The 19639-nt window shown below is 43.2% G+C and overlaps 1 protein-coding gene across 1 annotated transcript in view; it reads left to right on the top strand.

Moving 5' to 3' along the window:
• b3glcta (beta 3-glucosyltransferase a) overlaps nucleotides 1–19639 on the top strand; it is a 75696-nt gene that overhangs the window by 39172 nt on the left and 16885 nt on the right. Inside the window, exons 4-9 of the mRNA XM_061217008.1 lie at nucleotides 340–449; nucleotides 10185–10261; nucleotides 12927–13038; nucleotides 16976–17112; nucleotides 17204–17267; nucleotides 19119–19250. Of these exons, the coding sequence (XP_061072992.1) occupies nucleotides 340–449; nucleotides 10185–10261; nucleotides 12927–13038; nucleotides 16976–17112; nucleotides 17204–17267; nucleotides 19119–19250 (632 nt within the window). The remainder of the gene's footprint in view (nucleotides 1–339; nucleotides 450–10184; nucleotides 10262–12926; nucleotides 13039–16975; nucleotides 17113–17203; nucleotides 17268–19118; nucleotides 19251–19639) is intronic.

Below are 19639 nucleotides of genomic sequence, written 5' to 3'. Positions count from 1 at the left end.
ATGCACTCTACAACAGTCTTTCAGAACTGTATTTAACACATTTACAGGGTTAGATTACAGACCCAAGGCGTTATGAGGTGGTGTGTGTGTGTGTGTGTGTGTGTGTGTGTGTGTGTGTGCGTGCGCGTGCGTGCGTGCGTGTGTGTGTCTCTCATTGTCTTCCTGTCTTGTTTTCTTCTCCTAAGAATCTTTATGCTAAAAAAATTTCCTGCCATAATTACCATATGTATTTCAAGGGCTGCAGTTGTTTTCCTAAATCCAAGTCACTGCCCTGGCAGAGTGCCAGATGTGTAAGCATTGTATCTCTCAGTGTGTCTGTATTCTCTCCCTCTCTCTCAGGCCTGAATGAGGTAGTGTTTGTAATCCAGAGTCAGAAGAACTCCTTCCATGTGAAGCGGGCGGAGAAGTGCCGGACCGAGCTGCTGAAGCAGGCTGTGGACCTCAGACAGGTAACCCGCTCTCTGCCTGGCGTGGCGTGGGACACAGCCATACCCCCCCAAATCAGATCCCACCGCAGAACACCCGGGCACCTGAACCTCTGTGTTTCTATTCTCTTCCTCTCTGACTCCACGTTCAAAGCCTCGCACTTTGAGTCTGCGATGGGAGTGTTAATTGGGCTGATGGCAAGGTGTTGCTTCTTTGTGCTTCTTCTTTGGAAAGCACAACACTGATGTGCAAAATTGCTGGGACAAGTATGTCATGCAGTAATTTAAAAATAAATTAATGAATTGATTGCGGTGTATACTTTATTTTAATGTTGCATATGTATTTCTTTCCTCCTGGGCCTGTTATTTCTGAGGCTTGCTCAAGTGTTCATTTTTTATTTTTTTACTGCCTTGCTGTGTTTGCTGACTGGCTCTGAGAGCTGGGAGCGGGGCCTCTGACTGCTGACACAGACAGCATTTCCCCGGTATAACCCATTTGCCTTTGTTGTGAGGTCATCAAGCAAGTCTGTAGATTCTTCAGTGCACAGACGAGTGTTCCACTATGGTTTAGGAGTCTCACGCCCTCAGTCAGATTCCCAGACTGCGTTACTGTCTGTGCCTTGCTTCCACTAGATATATCCCAGAATTAAAAATAAGTGTATAATCATTATTTATAATAACAGTTATAATAACAATAATCATACGACTTATAAGGGGGCGACATGGCTCAGGCAGTAAGAGCAGTTGTCTGGCAGTCGGAGGGTTGCCGGTTCGATCCCCCGCCCGGGCTGTGTCGAAGTGTCCCTGAGCAAGACGCCTAACCCCTAAATGCTCCTGACGAGCTGGTTTGGCTGTCGAGCCTTGCATGGCAGCCAATCGCCGTCGGTGTGTGAGTGTGTGGATGAATGGGTGAATGGAGAAGCATCAATTGTACAGCGCTTCGGATAAAGGCGCTATATAAATGCCTGCCATTTACCATTTAATAACAATATTTTTCTGACTCAGTATTTATGGTTCAAAAGTGTTTTATGTATGCATTAGATTTTTTAATGTGTATATATATATATATATATATATATATATATATTACTGCTAGGAAAGTCAAACAAGAGGGAAAATATAACTATCAACAGCTTCAACATTGACCACCGTCAAAAAACTGGTGCAGGGCAGCCCTTTGCCACAAGATGTCAGCATTGCTCTGAAATAAGAGGAAACATAAGCAGAGTGAAAAGACATTTAACCAATCTTTCCAGAAAATAAGCCCAAGGGCATATTTTGTGTGGGCATGGTTGAAGACCTTGCGGGACTGTCAATACTGATGGTCTTTATCTGGGGATGGTCATGGTTAGTCTCACTGCTTAACTTGTCTTACCTAGCCTGTTCTTTTCACCTACGTATATGTATCGTGGCTCTTACATTTCAGAGTTTCATTCAGAAAGGATCTTGTTCTGAGAGATACTTCAGCAGCGCTGAAGTCACACACTCCTCTACACTGAACGGCCTTGCTCTACCTTTTGATCGTATCACAATCGCATGCTAAGTCGTCAGAACACCGTGAATGGTGCGGCCCTTTGATTAGTTATGTAACCCCAATAACAAATGGCGTTCCAAACACAGAATGCAACAGGTTGCGCTCCAGGCTATAAGGTTAGATTCTACCCTTTTGTGACGCGCTGGAGGATGAAAAGACACGCAAGGAGAAGCAGATGGCACAGAAGCGCAGATTTATCTTACGGTACCTAAGACGAGGAAAGACCATTAACGGTTCGTTTTCCCTGATTAAGCTAAATGTTGGCCCCAAAGGTCACGGATCTGATTAATTCACCGTTCTATTTCAGTGCGTTAGAACTCCAGAGGCAGCCTATTAGCGGTAAATTAGCCTACTGCGGCGGAGATTCAGAAAGCCACGGACGGAGAGGAGCCGCGTCTCGTAACATGGCGGCGTGTACACGGTGACGAGTGAGTCGCGCACCGTCCGTGAACTGATCGGTGGGAACGAGAACCAGACGTGTGATGAAAGCGACATGAGGGGCGACATGGCTCAGGCAGTAAGAGCAGTCGTCTGGCAGTCGAAGGGTTGCCGGTTCGATCCCCCGCCCGGGCTGTGTCGAAGTGTCCCTGAGCAAGACACCCAACCCCCAAATGCTCCTGAGGAGCTGGTTGGCTGGCGCCTTGCATGGCAGCCAATCGCTGTTGGTGTGTGAGTATGTGTATGAATGGGTGAATGAGAAGCATCAATTGTACAGCGCTTTGGATAAAGGCGCTATATAAATGCCTGCCATTTACCATTTAAAAGCGAACCGCCCTCGCGTCCGATTTCAAAGGGCTCTGCGCTAAGGAGCTGACAGTTGCAGATTGTTGTCACCCCTGACCCGTGTCTGTCAATTAACCTCAGCAGGGCCAATAATGTGTTGATGCATGTGCTCCTATGGCAGGTGTGTCCAACTTTCCTGGGCGAGTAGCAGTGTCTGCTGAGTTTTGGTGTGTTTCGGGAGAAGTGATTCATTTCAGTCATTGATTGGCTGAAGTGTTCACCCACCTTGTTCTCCTAGTTCTGCCTTAATTGGCCGTTGATTGAAAGGAAACCACAATACCTACAGACACTGGCCTCCAGGAGCCCTCCAGAAGTTTCAGTTTGACACCCCTGTTCTATGGAATCCCTTCTTCCCACCTGCTTCTCCCAGAGATTATGTTCTTTTGAAGAACAGGTTTTTTTTTTGTTTTTTTTGGCTTTCTCTCTGTGGATAAACTCAAAGGTCAATGGCGGAAAAACTGCTCTGCTTGTGGTTTTACTGGTCGGAGTTTGTTTGCATTTAGAGTTGTGAGCCTGAGGCTTTAAAAAACACTGAATACTCTGTCAATATATTCCATTCTCTAGCCGCAAGCACACCGAGATCCACAATGAAAAAATACACAGTTTGTGTTGTAATCCAAGAAATTATCCAAAAATGTTCTCTTTTCAGCAAATGCATTCATAACATTCGTATGTAGATTAAATCCTGTTACTTTCACATAGAAATTGCTGTACATATATACAGCACCCCCTCCATAATGTTGGGGACACGGACCCATTATTTATTTATTTACCTCTATACTATACGTTTTTTTTATAAACATGGTTAAAGTGACATAGCAATGCTATGTAAATGTAGTCATGTTTAGTATTTTGTTGCATATCCTTTGCATGCAAAGCATCACCAGTTTCTGGGTGTCGTCTCTGGTGATGCTCTTCCAGCCCTGTATTGCAGCTATTAGCTCATGCCTGTAAAACGTTCTCAAAAATTGATGCTCAAAAATGGACAATTTTTAGCTTTGAAAAACTCGCTTGCTTTACCAATATGTTTGGGATCATTGTCTTACTGTAGAATAGGAAAACAGAAAAAAATATTTAAAATGTAAATATATCCATTGATTTGAACTACGTTCCACTACTTTGGTTTGAACACCGCCCTTCTGTTTTCCATGTATACACACTGCTGTAAATTCTGTACAGTGAAACCAACATGTATTAAAAAAATACCCTAAAATCTGAATGCACTTTAACCACATCTTAATAGTGTGATTCCATCATTGTGTGATTTATCATGAGTGGTGACTGCTACCGTTTTTGATGCACTGTTTCAAATAAAAACTGCCTTTTTGATATGTAAAGATGAATGAGTGGAATGTCAAAATTCTCTCAAACATAATTTTCTCTTCTTTCAAACATTTGCTTGAGTTGAAGATGAATTTCAGTGTCAGTTTTCTAGTTGTATTTGAAGTTGTAGTTTTGTGGTTCAGTTGGGTTCCTGCCCTCTGCATGGTTTAACCCCGTGGTCCTCACTCCTGGTCCTGGAGAGCCACGGGGTGCTGGCTTTTGTTGTTACTCAATTAAAGCAGTTAATTTCACTGTTAATTGGTTGTCCATATTAAAGGGAAGACAAAAACCAGCACACCCTGTGGCTCTCCGGGACCAGGAGTGAGGACCATTAGTTCAACCTGAAGACCAGGATGTATCACCCTGCTCTACTGAGCTCCTTCTTTATATACAGTACACTTCTTTGGACTTTATTTTTTTTTTTTTTTTAAACCAGCTAGTCTAATAACCCAAGCCATATTCCTCCATCCATTATGATTATTTGACCCGTAGTGTCCACATTATCGCCCCAATCAGTCCAACCTTTACTTCTGGCCCCAAGCCGGCTCGTCCTTTAAGCAGTTCTGCCAGAGGATTCATTTCACCCGCCACTTTTTTCATCACCGCTGCCTCCGTGGTTTTTTAATATACCTCAGCGGCTGGGTTTTTTTTTTTTTCATTGGGAGTATTCATCATTCCTCATTTTTCAAATTCTGCAATTTTCCTGGAAAATGTGTTTGGGAAAGCCTCCTCATAAAAAGTGCTGTAGCAGTAAGAAGTGTAAGGGGCATTGAATGCATTCTGATTCATGGAGGCTGTCGCTCTGTTTCAGGCTGGCTGCTGTTAACTAGTGCATCAGGGGTAATGACTGCGGAGCAAGGTGTGAACTGAGGGTCCGTAACACCCCCAACCTCTCTTTGCCCTCTCTCTCTTTGTCTGTCTCTCTCTATCTGTTTGTCTCTCACTTTCTCTCTGTCTCTTGCTGTCTCTCTCTTTCTCTCTCCCCATCCCCTCTCCTCTCCTCCTCGTCGTGCCGTTTATTCTTCCATCTAATGCATCCTGTTATCGACTTTGTTGGCTGTCCCCTGCTACCCGTTTTCTGTGTGATGAATTCTGGGTCTGTTGAAGGACATAGTTCACACACCCATGTAATGAGAAACCTATTACCTGCCCCGCTCTTAAATCCACTGGGGTTGACTGTTAGTGTTGTGGCCTTGCTCTCCTTTCTTTGGATGTACCTTAGCTATAAAGGGTTTTTCTGTCTGTTCTCTGGGAAAGAAGAAAAATCAGTAGTCTAACAGTCTCACGAAACGTGTAACCAACTGAAGCTTAAAATTAATTTCAGAGATTCCAGGGGGAGACTGATCAATAAGCATTTAAGATGAGGTTCAGGATGTTGAATTCAAATCGTTGCCCTTTACAAAGTTGACCTGAGAAAGTTTCCTGCTCTCCATTCATGTCTATGTATTCCAGGGGCGTCATGTTCTCAAAGAAGTGTTTTTTTTAAATGCAAAGCATTGTGCAGTCACCTTACTGTATGTTCAAGCTCAAGAACTTAAATACCCTCTAGTGGGAGTGCTTCATAGTCTCCCAGTGCAGTAAAGGACTCAAGCCAGATGTGGGTAACTTAACTGAAATGATTCACCCAATTAATCAGATTCAGTCAGACTTTATCACTGTTAACAATGAAGGAAACTACTGAGAAATGTGTCTAAAAACCACAGAGGTTGATGTAGCAGTGTGGAAAGCAAATTGTGAAATTAATTGTGGTGGTGGGGGGAGGCATTTACCTGTACCTCTTAAAGTACATATCGGCCTGTGTTGAGTTCATTTGCACGGGCCAGTCTGGTATAAGTATAAGTCTCAGATGATGATCTTTGATGATCATTATAAAGCCAAGAGGACCTCTTAAGTTGTCAGGTCTGATTTTTCCTCATTGTATCTCTATGTTGTGTGGAGGGCATGCTTGTTGCCACTTCACGTGAAATCCTAACAGCAGCTTGTAGCCCAAGAACTCGGTATCCCATGATTTCACTCAGCACAGTGTGTTGTGTTGTGTTGTGTTGTGCTGTGCTGTGGTGGGTGTACACATTCCAAAAACTCTGATTTCAGTAGGTTCTATGTACGTATCTGATCCATTCTTATACGTATCTGATCCTCCAGAACCTTCACTTCTTTATCCACCAGAACCTTCACTTCTTTACCCGACATAACCTTTATTCTTTATCCTCTACAAACTTTACCTTGTTATCTTCTACAATCTTTAAAGTCTGAGACCACTACAGAAAATGCTTATATTTTGCACTCAAATTCAAATTTAATACAAACTTATTCATTACAAATTATATCATCAGCATAATAATTTGAGTGAATAGTTGAATCTTTGAAAATGTTGAATTTCTTAGTATTTGGTATGTCCCCCTTTAGCTTTAAGGGCAATGTGCGCTCGAGCTGGCCTGGACTCCACAAATTTGTGCAAAAACCTGATGATCCATGTTATCCCAGAATTATTTGACAATGTTCCAAAGAGCATGTTGTGATGTTACTGAATGCTTGGCTTTTGTCAGTCTCCAAGTGCCCCCATGAATGTTCAATGGGGTTGAGGTCAAGCGGTTGTGGATTGTGCAGCACTCCTTGCTCTTCTTTTGTCACCAAGTAGGTTCTTGCAAAGCTTTCAATTGTTCATAATTTTTAAAAAACCTAAAACTTTCTGTTTATTGCCAGGATTACATGACCCCCCCCCCCCACCCCCCACCCCACCCCCCTCTCAATGAGGTCTCAGACTTCTGGACCCCACTGTAGATGTCCACAGAACAAAACCGTACATGATCCTTGTTCTTAACTAGAGTTATTTAATCCCTTAGCGAGCTGAAGCGGAGAAGAGGCATACACAGGCTGAGGAAGAGTATCGCTCTGCTGCACACTTGCTGGCATTATGCAGATTGCGGTTAGTCTCGCTATAACTGTGTGTGCCAGGGGCAAAGGCTACTGGATGCTGTACAAATTGTGACATTATATACTGCCTTCAGCCTTTTGTGCACTTTCCACTTCTACTCAAACTGTTTCTGTTTAAGATTAGTTGAGTTCAAGGAAATGTCTTGTATTTAATAACACGGAGACATTTGATACTAAGGCTAATTGAAAGCAGAACCTGATGCATGAGACATTCATATTTTACTTACCCAAGGAGTAATTTTGTGATGGGATATTGATATTTTTGTGCCATATTGTGGTACATTGTTTTATTTTGTTTGCTTGCCTCAGAGAAAGGTTGATTGTCCTTTGAAGTCATTTGAAAATGTCACATTAAAATAGCATGAACTCATTCTCAACCTTCCCAGAAATATATTTTTGTTTTTGTAGTTGTTGTTGTTTTTGTTTTCCTAATGCACATCATTCAGTCCTGAATAAATTAATGTGTTCCCTGTATTCTAAGCAGAGCTCTGGTTGTATGCTCAGACAACTTGCAGAACATGTGGAGCTACGAGGAAAAAATATCAGTAACTTTTAGCGGCAGTGCTGATGGTAATAAGATGTCGTCTGTCTTCCATCTCGGTCAGGCTGGGCTGGGAGCTGTGCAGGGAATCCAAGAGTCATCCAGTGAGTAAGACAGGGGCTGGCATCTGCCAGTTACGAGAGCCACTTCATCCTCTTTCTTACTGTGAATGCAGCACGCCACATCTCTGTTGCTGGTGAGCAGAGTGGCTGCGCTGGGATTAAAAAACACTTTCTCCTGTCTCAGAGATAGCTGGGTGCTGGCTAACCCTCATCTCCCTCTGGGTCAGCAAGCAATCAGCTCTCCAGTCCCCCCCCCCCCCCAACCCCCTCTCCCAACCCACCAGGACCTGTAAGGGGGCAGGCTTGAATTGTGTCCCCAGCCTGAATTCACTACATGGCAGGAAGGGATGCTTTCTCTCATATTTAATCAGCTTTTTTCTTTATGTAGGCTGTACACAACACATTTCATTTTCTCTTTCTCATTTATTTGCTTCCTTCCTTTCTTACTGACTGACTTTCTTTCTTTTGACGTCCCCAATTGTGTGGGTGTGTGTCGGAATACAGGTCTATACATACTGTTCTCAGTGACTTAATTTGTTGTAGGTACAGTCTCATAAGCTTGATTTGCATAGTTCATAATTATAACACCATGATTCATTCATACACGTGCATTAGTTTAGCGAGTAATATGTGACATAAAGGTATTCAAAGCTGTTTTAGATTTTATGAATTTTCCACTGTAATGCAATTGCATGCTGCAACTGTAACAAGATGTACTCCTATAATCAAAATTGCAAAGAATGTTAACCTCTGTACAAAATCTCTACCCACCAATATTTCTCCAAAAAATACCGTGATATCTTCTCATCTCTTCCACCCATCCAACAGCAATGACTGTTTTCCAATGGAAAGAGTTCCATAGTCCACCCAGGTATTTAATTACCATCTGCATAATTTCCGTTGATAAGCCAATACTAAGTGGGCCCTTAACCATTTGAAGAGTAGGTGTTTTGGAATGTTTTTGTTTTTTTTCAGGATTCTATTTTAGTGTTCTAGAACTCCATTGCTTTCAGTCGTCGTGATTCTTGCATCAGCTTTAGAAAGTTCTAAACCCTTTAGTTGTGATCTCACACTTTAAAGTGTTTTTGGGTTGGCTGTTTTATTTAGATTTTTTTGCCTTTTGTCTCCCTGTGTGGTGCTGTCTTTTTTTTTTCTCGGTTTTTTTGCATCTTCCTCTGCTGCATGTTTTGCTCCATCCAGAGGAACAACACAACCGTTGGCTAACTTCCTTTTATCTATGTGTCTGCCTTTCCCTGTAAACATGCTCTATTCTTCCTGCAGACTGAAATTTGAGTTTCACTGTGCTTTGTGAAACTCACCTGTCTTAAATATTTTTTTTAAGTAGTAATTCTTCATCGGTATGACACTTGAAATACCGAATTTTTTTCCGGCTCTCAAGAAGAAGTCAGGGAACGAGGACACGAGCGCAGGATGGAGTTTACTGCTTTGGAACTTTTTCATTATTTCAGTTTGATAATTTATCATTGACCTGGGGCTCACTCGAACTCAGATTAAAAACAGTAGCTCAGCGGTAGCATTGTTTTTGCTCAGTGCATACTGTATGTAGACACCTGCGGGACTCTTGGACAGTGCGGACATGTTTACCCAGCCCATATCCACACTGTGTGCACCCTCTTTAAACCAATGCCTCTGATAGAGCACTGATGCCAAATACTTCTGAGCCAAAAGAATCTTCGGCTTCAATGCGCTCATTATATTCTGTTTGTTTTTCGCCTGCTTACCGTGATGAGCTTTGCCCGGAGGACCCCCACGGACACCCAATAAAAACGTGTGCCCCATTTCGCACATTAACTGTCTTAGGGGTGTTTAGGCGCCATCTGGTCAGACAAGGATGCGTTCTCTGTTTGGCCTCAGTGCGGGGAATGTCCGTCATCTCTTCAGCCCTGCAACGTGTGCGGTGCTGGAGTCGCTATGAGCAGTGCCCGAGCCAGGGAAGTCTCCTGGGCAAATCGGTTAGCATCTCTTTTTCCGTATTCATGAAATGCTCGCAGTGAATAACCACCAGTCCCCGAGATCCCCCTCAGATCTGCCTTCATTTCAGTTTCCATTTATGTGTCATTGAATAAAAGGGTCTGGTTTCTCCTCCTTAAAAGCCTGTTTCTATGGCAACAACCTTCATGGTCTCAGGAGTTCATATGTATACCATATATATTGTATAAAATGCCAAAAGAAATTCAGAATAAAGGATTGCTCTGAATAACATGCGGTCTTCTCTGTCTCTGCCAGTCCTGGTGTGGGTTAGAAAACAATGGCTTGCCAAAAAACAAAGGTTTCTTATTTATTGTTGTTGTTGTAATAACGGCACCGCCTTCATGTGTTTTCAACGATTTGCCTTTATAAATGTATCCGAATAATTACCCCACACTTGCTGTTTCTCAATGCTAAAGCTGTCATATCACAAATTTTTTTTTTAGGAAAAATGTCTTAATGACTGTGTAGCAGTCTGCATCGACCAAAAAAAAAAAAGAAGCTGACAATGGTGTCTTGTGTGTGAGTCTGTTCCAGGGATATCTCACTTTAATTCCGAAACGAAAGTGTTTTTTTGCCTTTGTCTCTTGCAGAAGCCACCTGCTGTACTGCTACTCCACAGCCTGTCGGATAATGAAGGAGACTGGAGCATTCTCCCCTTACTGCCTTAGTAAGTACATAAACACTGCCACATCTACTGTATAACACTGGGGCATTATAACCTTACGGCCTTAGTAAGTACACAAACACTGCCACATCTACTGTATAACACTGGGGCATTATAACCTTACGGCCTTAGTAAGTACAAAAACACTGCCACATCTACTGTATAACACTGGGGCATTATAACCTTACTGCCTTAGTAAGTACATAAACACTGCCACATCTACTGTATAACACTGGGGCATTATAACCTTACGGCCTTAGTAAGTACACAAACACTGTCACATCTACTGTATAACACTGGGGCATTATAACCTTACGGCCTTAGTAAGTACACAAACACTGCCACATCTACTGTATAACACTGGGGCATTATAACCTTACAGCCTTAGTAAGTACATAAACACTGCCACATCTACTGTATAACACTGGGGCATTATAACCTTACGGCCTTAGTAAGTACACAAACACTGTCACATCTACTGTATAACACTGGGGCATTATAACCTTACGGCCTTAGTAAGTACACAAACACTGCCAGATCTACTGTATAACACTGGGGCATTATAACCTTACTGCCTTAGGAAGTACACAAACACTGCCACATCTACATTTTTTTACATTTTAGTCATTTGGCAGACGCTTTTAATCCAAAGCGACTTACAAGTGCATAGGTTCTACCACAAGTCAAAGCATCACATCCAGAACTAGAAAAATACACCTGGACTGCTGTCTAGACATATAGTCGTCATCATAAGTGCAATTATTTTTTTTATTTATTTATTTATTTATTTTTTTTTTGGGGGGGGGTTAGACAGGGATAGGGGTATCTACTATATAACACTGGGGCATTATAACCTTACGGCCTTAGTAAGTACACAAACACTGCCACATCTACTGTATAACACTGGGGCATTATAACTTTACTGCCTTAGGAAGTACGCAAACACTGTCTCATCTACTGTATAACACTGGGTTATTACGCCCTTACTGCCTTAGTAAGTATACACACACAAGCATGCATACACACACATACATGTGTCATGTATACATTCAAGCACACAAGCACACATGCATACATGCACACATTCAATGTTTCTCACACAAGAAGCATACATGCATATACAGAACATGCGCACACGTACAGTATGCATACTGAGTAGTATGTAGACAGTGTGGTCCAAATTCAAGTTGTCGATGAGATGAAACCATTTTTACCACGTTCACTCAATGTGTACGTCTTTACCTTTTGATACGTGCAATTCCGATTTTAGTCTGCACTGGCTGGGTGAGGTTGAGTATTCAGGAATGTGCAGCCCTCTATTCCACAAAAGAATACAACATTAACATTGATTTTTCTCTGGACATCAAAAACAGAACTTTGACCAAAAAATTACATTTTGATAAGTTGGAGGAAATGGATCAAAGACCGGCATTCAGAATTCAGTTCTGATCCTGACACCACTGCAGTGAGGAAAAGAAAACGGGTGCATTTGTCATTAGAGCAACGAAAAAAAGATGTTATTGTTTTACTGATTAGCTCAATGATCACTTAAAGACACCAAGGGGACTAGGCAGTGGAAAATTACTGTGCATTTTGAAAGAAACTGTGTATGCGCAAATTCTCAATTTAGCAAGGTATTAATTATGTAAATGGAGAAAGAGACCAGCCGTAAGTTTAAAAATCTCTAATAGACACTAAAGTGTGTTCTTTCAGGGAGCCAGTTTCTGGGTTCAGGGGTGGTTGCGGTTGGTACAGTAACCTTAAGTAGCCTGAGTATGGCATGCTAATGAGATTAGCATGCCGGTTGCGGTTGGTACAGTAACCTTAAGTAGCCTGAGTATGGCATACTAATGAGATTAGCATGCCGGTTGCGGTTGGTACAGTAACCTTAAGTAGCCTGAGTATGGCATGCTAATGAGATTAGCAGTGCAAAGAACGAAAACAGCATATGCTACAATTAAATCACACATTATATGATTGCATTGGCTGGACACCATTTTATGCTAGTTCTGTGATTGTGTCTCGGCCAGCCTTTCGCAAGGCCACCCCGTTTCTTGGAAAATATGAACAAGATGCCTTTTACAAATCCTGAATGTTCTGCCTCTTTTTGGGATCGCAAAAACAACGCACACATTCATACAGCAAATGGGTACTGGATGTCTACACACATGTGTCCTGTGAATAAACATGAATCAGTGGAACAAGGCCATAAACAATTTCCCTAACTATGTTTGATGTTTATTAAGCTTTGTTTGGTTAGAATGACATTGCAATAATTCTTACCTGTGCACAGATATATGCTTGTGTTAGGTGTTCCATTGACGTATAATAGATTTTATACAACAGTAGATGTACTGTATAACGTCTCTGTAATCCAACACTCCATCTCAAATGCATTTATAAAAACTTTGTTGAGAGTACTTCAAACATGTGTTGTCTCCAAATATATTAGTGCAGATATCATGAGACCATTTTAGCCCCTGAGTTTGTGAAGGATGTCAGATTTCTTCATCAACTAGTTTTCATTGGCGTTGAGCTGGGGGGATTCGATCAAAGCCGGACTGTGTTGGAGGGCTGTGGTAACCTGGCAACGATGTCTCTCTCTTTCTCTCTGTCTCTCTCTCTCTGTCGCTCTCTCTGTCTCTCATTCTCTCTCTCCCATCCCCAGCTTCTCTGCCAGCTTTGGGAAAAACTCCTCCTGGATGGTGTTCCTTGAAGAGGAAACCAACGTGAAGGTTGGCAGACTGCTGCAGATGCTTGAGAGATTTGACAGAGGGAAAGTGAGTTTTTTGTTTTTTCTTTCTAGAATTCTGCTTCCCCTCATTAGCAGTTTGAGAAACACTGATGTGTGAAGTCTGAGAAAACAACAAAACAAAAAAACCTCCTTGACTCAATTTTCTGCTTAGCGGTTCCAGTACATGAGGTGGAAATGGGAGCTGGTGAATTCGCTCTGTGGTCTGACCCTGAGAGCTGTTGCTCCCTTACGTAATGAGGTAATCTGTCAGGTTGTCATAGTGTCATGTCTCATTCTCTGTGACAGGTGATGGCCAGCGCGTCGTTATTTATAAAATGGCTATCCTGTCTTCAGCTACACAGTGCAGACAGGTGTTAGTTGTTTGTGTTGTTTTATTCAGTTGTCATCCACCATTTTCCCAGGCCATGTAACTCCAGGCTCCCCTCACAGAATTGACTCGCAAGTCCTCATGCTCAAATAGCCAATTGGCTTTCAAGAGCTTTTGCTGTGTGTGACTGTAGACAGATAATTAGATCCTTTCCCCGCACTGGGGATTTATTTATTTGCTTGAATTATTAAAGATGATTCTGTTAATGACTGCATCGCTGTTGCCTGGGACACTCTTCTGTGAATGATGCAATCACATGACAATGAAGATCACAGTGTGTGACTCTTTCTATTTGTTAGAGGCTTTCATATCTAATTAATTGTACAAAACCCAACACTCGCACTCATACCAGCAAACTGCAGGAAACTGCTGTGGATAAATACTGTTCATCGGGTGCCATTTTCAGTCCCTTTACAAATACTTTGGCAATTTTTACACCTTTATTTTAGAGTCTTCTCATCGATGTTTCTGCTTCAAACTAGTAATAGCAAAACTGGGATAACATTGCAAGTCTCTGATTTTACATTACATAATGTATGGATGTATTGCGTCTATCAATGATTTAAACTTTAGCAGACATTTCTGCCCGAGGCAAGGTGTTTGGCTTGTGTTTTCAAGTTATACTGTCAGGTATAAAATAAGGCAATTCAGGTACAGTGCCTTCTATAAAACAGTAGTGTCCCACTTGGGGAGGTAATCCTGCCTCTCTGCCCACTGCACCACACTAGTGTTAGCTTGTTGGTAATTTATCAGCTATCACTACTATGTATTTTTCCAGTTAAAGTGAATGTTTGTGTATGTGGATGTGCGAGAGGCGTGTGTATATATTCAGTACTATGCAAAAGTCTTAGGCACCTGTTTAACATTCTGTACAGATAAGATTCTTTCAAAACTAATTCAATGGAAGGTCCTAAATAAATATACTATACATTTTACATTAGGGCGGCACGGATGGTGCAGTGGGTAGCACTGCCGCCTCACAGCAAGGAGGTCCTGAGTTCGAATCCCCGTCGGCCGGGGCCTCTCTGTGTGGAGTTTGCATGTTCTCCCCGTGTCTGCGTGGGTTTCCTCCGGGTACTCCGGTTTCCTCCCACAGTCCAAAGACATGCATGTTAGGCTGATTGGAGAGTCTAAATTGCCCATAGGTATGAGTGTGTGAGTGAATGGTGTGTGTGCCCTGCGATGGACTGGCGACCTGTCCAGGGTGTATTCCTGCCTTTCGCCCAATGTATGCTGGGATAGGCTCCAGCCCCCCTGCGACCCTGATCAGGATAAGCGGGTTCAGATAATGGATGGATGGATGGATTTTACATTACATTTGAGTAATTTGGCAGAATAGTTAAAAACTGAATCAAATCAATATTTTTTGTGACCACCCTTAAAGAAGTTAAAACTGCATCGCTTCTCTGAGATGGCCAACGCTGTCCTGCCGTTCTATAAGACAATCAGCAGGGAGGTTGTTCCAAGCATGTTGGAGAACTTGCCACAGTTCTTCCCTAGACTTTGGTTGGCTCCTTGCTTCTGATCTCAGACAGCCTTGATCAAGTTTTTATGTAAAAATGAGTCAATTGCTTACAACAATATGCTACTTTTTAAAATTAAATACAAAAATTTAATCTTTTGGAAAATGAATATTTGGAAATCTCAAATGTGTTATTTTATACTAACACACACACAAAAATAAGCATATATATAATAAAGTCTAGGGTGCCTAAGACTTCTGCACAGTACTGTATATTCATTATTACATTAATGGATGATAATGGTTCACAGACATGCGCTAGCGTTCCAGTCTCTTGTCCCTAAGTGGAGGCTCTGTGTTCACATGTCTCATTGAGTAGGTCCCTTGGCTTTATTTGTTCAGAAACCGACAAAGAGTGGAGATATCCCACGGGCATTAGGAGCTCTTATTTAGCACGAGTCGGAGAGAAACCGAAGGGGATGGTTCTGCTGTCGCGCACTTAGGAGAGACATTTTTGAGAATAGTGAATAAAGAAATAGGTTTGGTTCCACTTCCTCGGCCTGCTGTTGTGCGTGTGAGTCCGCGTCCGTGAGAAATGGGAGCGCGGACACCCGCCCGCTCGCCGTCCGGAGCCCAAGGGGCCTTTCCGACGTCCCACGGCCCACCTCATTAATCCTCCCCCCGGGCACTCGCACGGAGCCGGGGCCCTCCAGAGGCACGCCCTGGTGCCCCAAACGTTGCTTCAGGGCGTTGGCTTTTCCTCCGCCAGAGCTCTCCAGAAATATGTGGGCCCGTTGAGACGCCGGGTGCCTGAGGTACAGTGCGGTGGGAGAGGTTTAATGGGAGGAGCGCAGGAAGGGGGTGCAGATGAGGGGTCAGATTAGCATTGTGAGGTGATACAGGCTGAGAGTAGTGGGGATAAAAAATATGTTTAATAAAAACCTAATAAAGTGTACTATACACAGTGTACAGGAATCTACACAGAAAAGGGTTTATGCTAAAGAAACTTAAATAACACGGTCGTCGATAGCTACAGTTTTGTTTGTTGTCTGAGACCGAGGCTCAGCCCGTGGTGCTGACACCACGGGGTCTCGGCGGTCCAGACAGGATGCTGCTGAAAGGCTTTTCTGTGCTTTATGACTTTCGACTGTCCTCTGAGACCCGCAGGAATGAAATCGGGCGCAGAATCCTAATTCCACCGTTGCTCCTCTAAGTGTTGCCACTATGACCCCCCCCTTCAGTGCTTATGTGCGTAAACAGGCACAACGGTGTCAGATCTGGCCTTCTGAAATAATTGACTTTAGTGCCCTGGTGTAGTTCCATAGAACAGGGACAATGTACATTTTCTCACGGGGTGTTCCGGGCTGTGAAAGTCCACGAAAGTGTGTTGGAGGCCTGATTAATGAATTACTTTGTGCTGTGCATGGCTTTGTTAATTCATCGTTTCAGAGCGGTCGGTGAGCATCCGCGAAATGGCAGTGCATTTCCTAAATGGCTCGCATGAAATTCTCAGAGGATTTTATGACTTTGGCCATTCATCTTGTGGGGTGTCTGTGTGGCCTTCATTTTAAACCGTACTTATTTCTGTGAACACAAAAGAAATTGCACTGCTGGCAAAGATAAAATTGCATTCTCAGCGTCCTTGCTATTCCTTCTGACTGGGCTAGCCACCCTGCTGACCTCCTTTGAGGGAGTTTGTAATTGCCCCTTTCAGTGTAGATACTATTTTGTCAGCCTAGATGAGTCCATGAATTCTGTTTCATAAAAGTTTAATATATCCAGGATAATAAATATTCTGCATGAACACAGTTTGGCTAAAAACCTGTATTTGTTTGCGATGTTTCAGTGCTAAAATGTAGTTGACCTTTATAAGGCATAAGATAAGTGTTTTTGGCTGTCTTTAGTTCTTTCATGCTGCACTACGTGCAAAGGCCAAAAAGAAATAAAAAGTCGAGACAAGCTGCTGAACACACGTATGATGGAGACGCCGTTCGTGATGAAGATCCTCGGGACGCTGCAGACCCGGGGCCGGCTCCGTGTTTGTGCATTCCGCAGGTAGCGGCAAACGCAGGGGTTTTTTTAAGACCGGCCCGAATGGCCCTCATCAAACATTCATCTGTTCTCCGTCCTCAGGAGTGGTTCCTGGGGAGGCCTCTTTATGACAGGGAGTCCACCATCATTCACCACTACGCCTTCGCCGACAACCCCTCGGTCTTTAAGTACCCCGATTTCGCCGCCGCCTGGGCCCTGAGCCTGCCGCTCGTCAATCGGTACGTCCCGGCTCTGCCGCCGCCCCTGTTGTTTTTATCGCCCCGCGCTCTGTAATGCGCCGCCTGACATCTCCGTTCTGCGCGTTTCCAGGCTCGCCCAGAAAGTGAGAGACGAGCCACTTAAATCCGATTTCACCATCGACCTGAAGCACGAGGTGAGGGGAGTGGATTTACATTTATGTACGCGTAAATGCGTTGAAATGGGATGGAGGTAATTAAGTGTGTGTGTGTGTGTGTGTGTGTGTGTGTGTGTGATACAGTAAATATTATGTATTCTAAAAGTTGTAGTTATTGTACGTTCTTTGCAGACAGAGTATATAATATTTTAATCTAAATGCAAAACTGTGCATAAGATGGTATGAAAAAAATAATGTATTGCAGTGAGTAAATACATTAAAGGCTAGATTTCGATTCTCTTTTCATTTCTGCTGAGTTGTTTATGTGTTTAATTGTGTTTACAAATTCCCCAAATTTGCATCGGCTTTACTAAATTAGATTTCTAATTACTGGGGATGTCTGTATTTGTGGTTTAATTCAGTTGCATCCTCATTGCTAAACGTGCGGTTGTTTAATCCAACCAAGTATCAAGTCCATGGAGGTTCCCTTAACTTGAACATTGAAATGACCTGACACTGAAACGGGCACAATGTCCTACTCAGATGCAGAATAATCACTTAGTAGTATATTACAATCGTATTATGAATGCTGGAGGCCATGGAATTATCGCAAGCATCCAAAATTCACAGTTAGTCGTAATGTGCAGCTAAATCAAGTACTTTAGCATAGTGGTTAAGGTAAATGACTGGGATACTGGGTCGGTGGTTCTAATCCCGGTGTAGCCACAATAAGATCCGCACCGCCATTGGGCCCTTGAGCAAGGCCCTTAACCCTGCATTGCTCCAGGGGAGGATTGTCTCCTGCTTATGTAACAGGTGAGAAATTGCCTGAGTCCGAGGTGGGATTTGAACCCCGGCCTCTCACTTGTCCAAATATTTGTTGAACGAACGCGTTACCAGTGAGCTAAAGACGAACTCGCCCCTAGCCAAGGGCAACAACGTCATCGGGGAGTGTTGTCGAGGTAATCTGCTACCAGCCTTCGCTTTTCACTGCACCATCCGTGCTTACTAGCGAACTAGCTGAGCTAACCATGCTACACTTAGTCTAATCAACTGTATGTCGCTCTGGATAAGAGTGTCTGCAAAATGCCACTAATGTAATGTAATGTAATGTTAAAAGTATCTGTGCAATAGAGCACCCTTCCTGCTTCTTTGCACATTTTCAAAAAAACTTTGTTTCCTAATTCTCAAAAAATGTGCCCATATCTATTGAACTGACATACATTTCACATTGCAGTTATAATTCCCTGTGCGCAGTACACTGAAATCATTGTATAATGCAATGTTTTATATTCATTATTGCTCTGTATGTGCAGTACTGTCTTCTGGTTTTTTCCCCCATTTTTAACTGGCTTTTTGATTGTGCAAGGTACATTGCATCCTTGTGAATTCACACTGCCTATAACCTGTATTTTTCGAGGAACATGTAACTCTTCATCATCTCCTCAATGACCCTCTCTCTTTCTCTCCCTCTCTGTCTCCTCTCTTTCTTTCTATCTCCAATTCTCCATGCTTTTGTCATTTTCCTTTTCACTTCAAGTGCTGTGAAGGACACTCAGAACTTTCTGGACCCATCTCTTTCCTGTCTCTGAGATTTATTTATTTATTTAATTATTTATTTTCATGTCAAGAAATATAAGAATCGAGAACATATATGCACATTTGTCCTGTTCATATATGTATGTTCCTGCTCATATTCCAACAGTGAATGAATAGTAATAGTAGTAATGAATAGTGCTGGAGATGTGTCTGTTGTTCCTTGTGTCTGTTGTGTGTGTCGTTTGGCAGTTTTAAATGATCATGACCTGTGACAGATCCATAAGTAATGCACTGGTCCTGGTTCTCTCGGGACAGGGGCAGTGATTAAAGTGTGTTCCTCCTGCGTTTCAGATCGCGCTCTACATCTGGGCGGAAGGGGCCGGGCCTCGTCTGACTGCGGCCCCCGAGCTGTGCACTGAGCTGGAGGGCTCTCCCAGGGCCAAGCAGTGTGCGACGACCCTCAGCACCTACCTGCCCCAGTGTGTATGTACCAGAGACCCTGTCTCCCCTCTCTCTCTCTCTCTCTCTCTCTCTCTCTCCAGCTCTCTCTCCCCCTTTCCAACACCATGCGACTACCCTCAGCACATACCTGCCTCAGTGTGTATGTACCAGAGACCCTGTCTCCCCCTCCCCCTCTCTCTCTCTCTCTCTCTCTCTCTCTCCAGCTCTCTCTCCCCCTTTCCAACACCATGCGACTACCCTCAGCACCTACCTGCCTCAGTGTGTATGTACCAGAGACCCTGTCTCCCCTCTCTCTCTCTCTCTCTCTCTCTCTCTCTCTCTCTCCTGCTCTCTCTCTCTCTCTCTCTCTCTCTCTCTCCAGCTCTCTCCTGCTCTCTCCTGCTCTCTCTCTCTCTCTCTCTCTCTCTCTC

Source organism: Conger conger, chromosome 13 (genome assembly GCF_963514075.1).
Source record: "Conger conger chromosome 13, fConCon1.1, whole genome shotgun sequence".
NCBI classification, from domain to species: domain Eukaryota; kingdom Metazoa; phylum Chordata; class Actinopteri; order Anguilliformes; family Congridae; genus Conger; species Conger conger.
The sequence above is the reverse complement of the archived record's forward strand: the minus strand, read 5'-3'. Positions and strand labels throughout refer to the sequence as shown.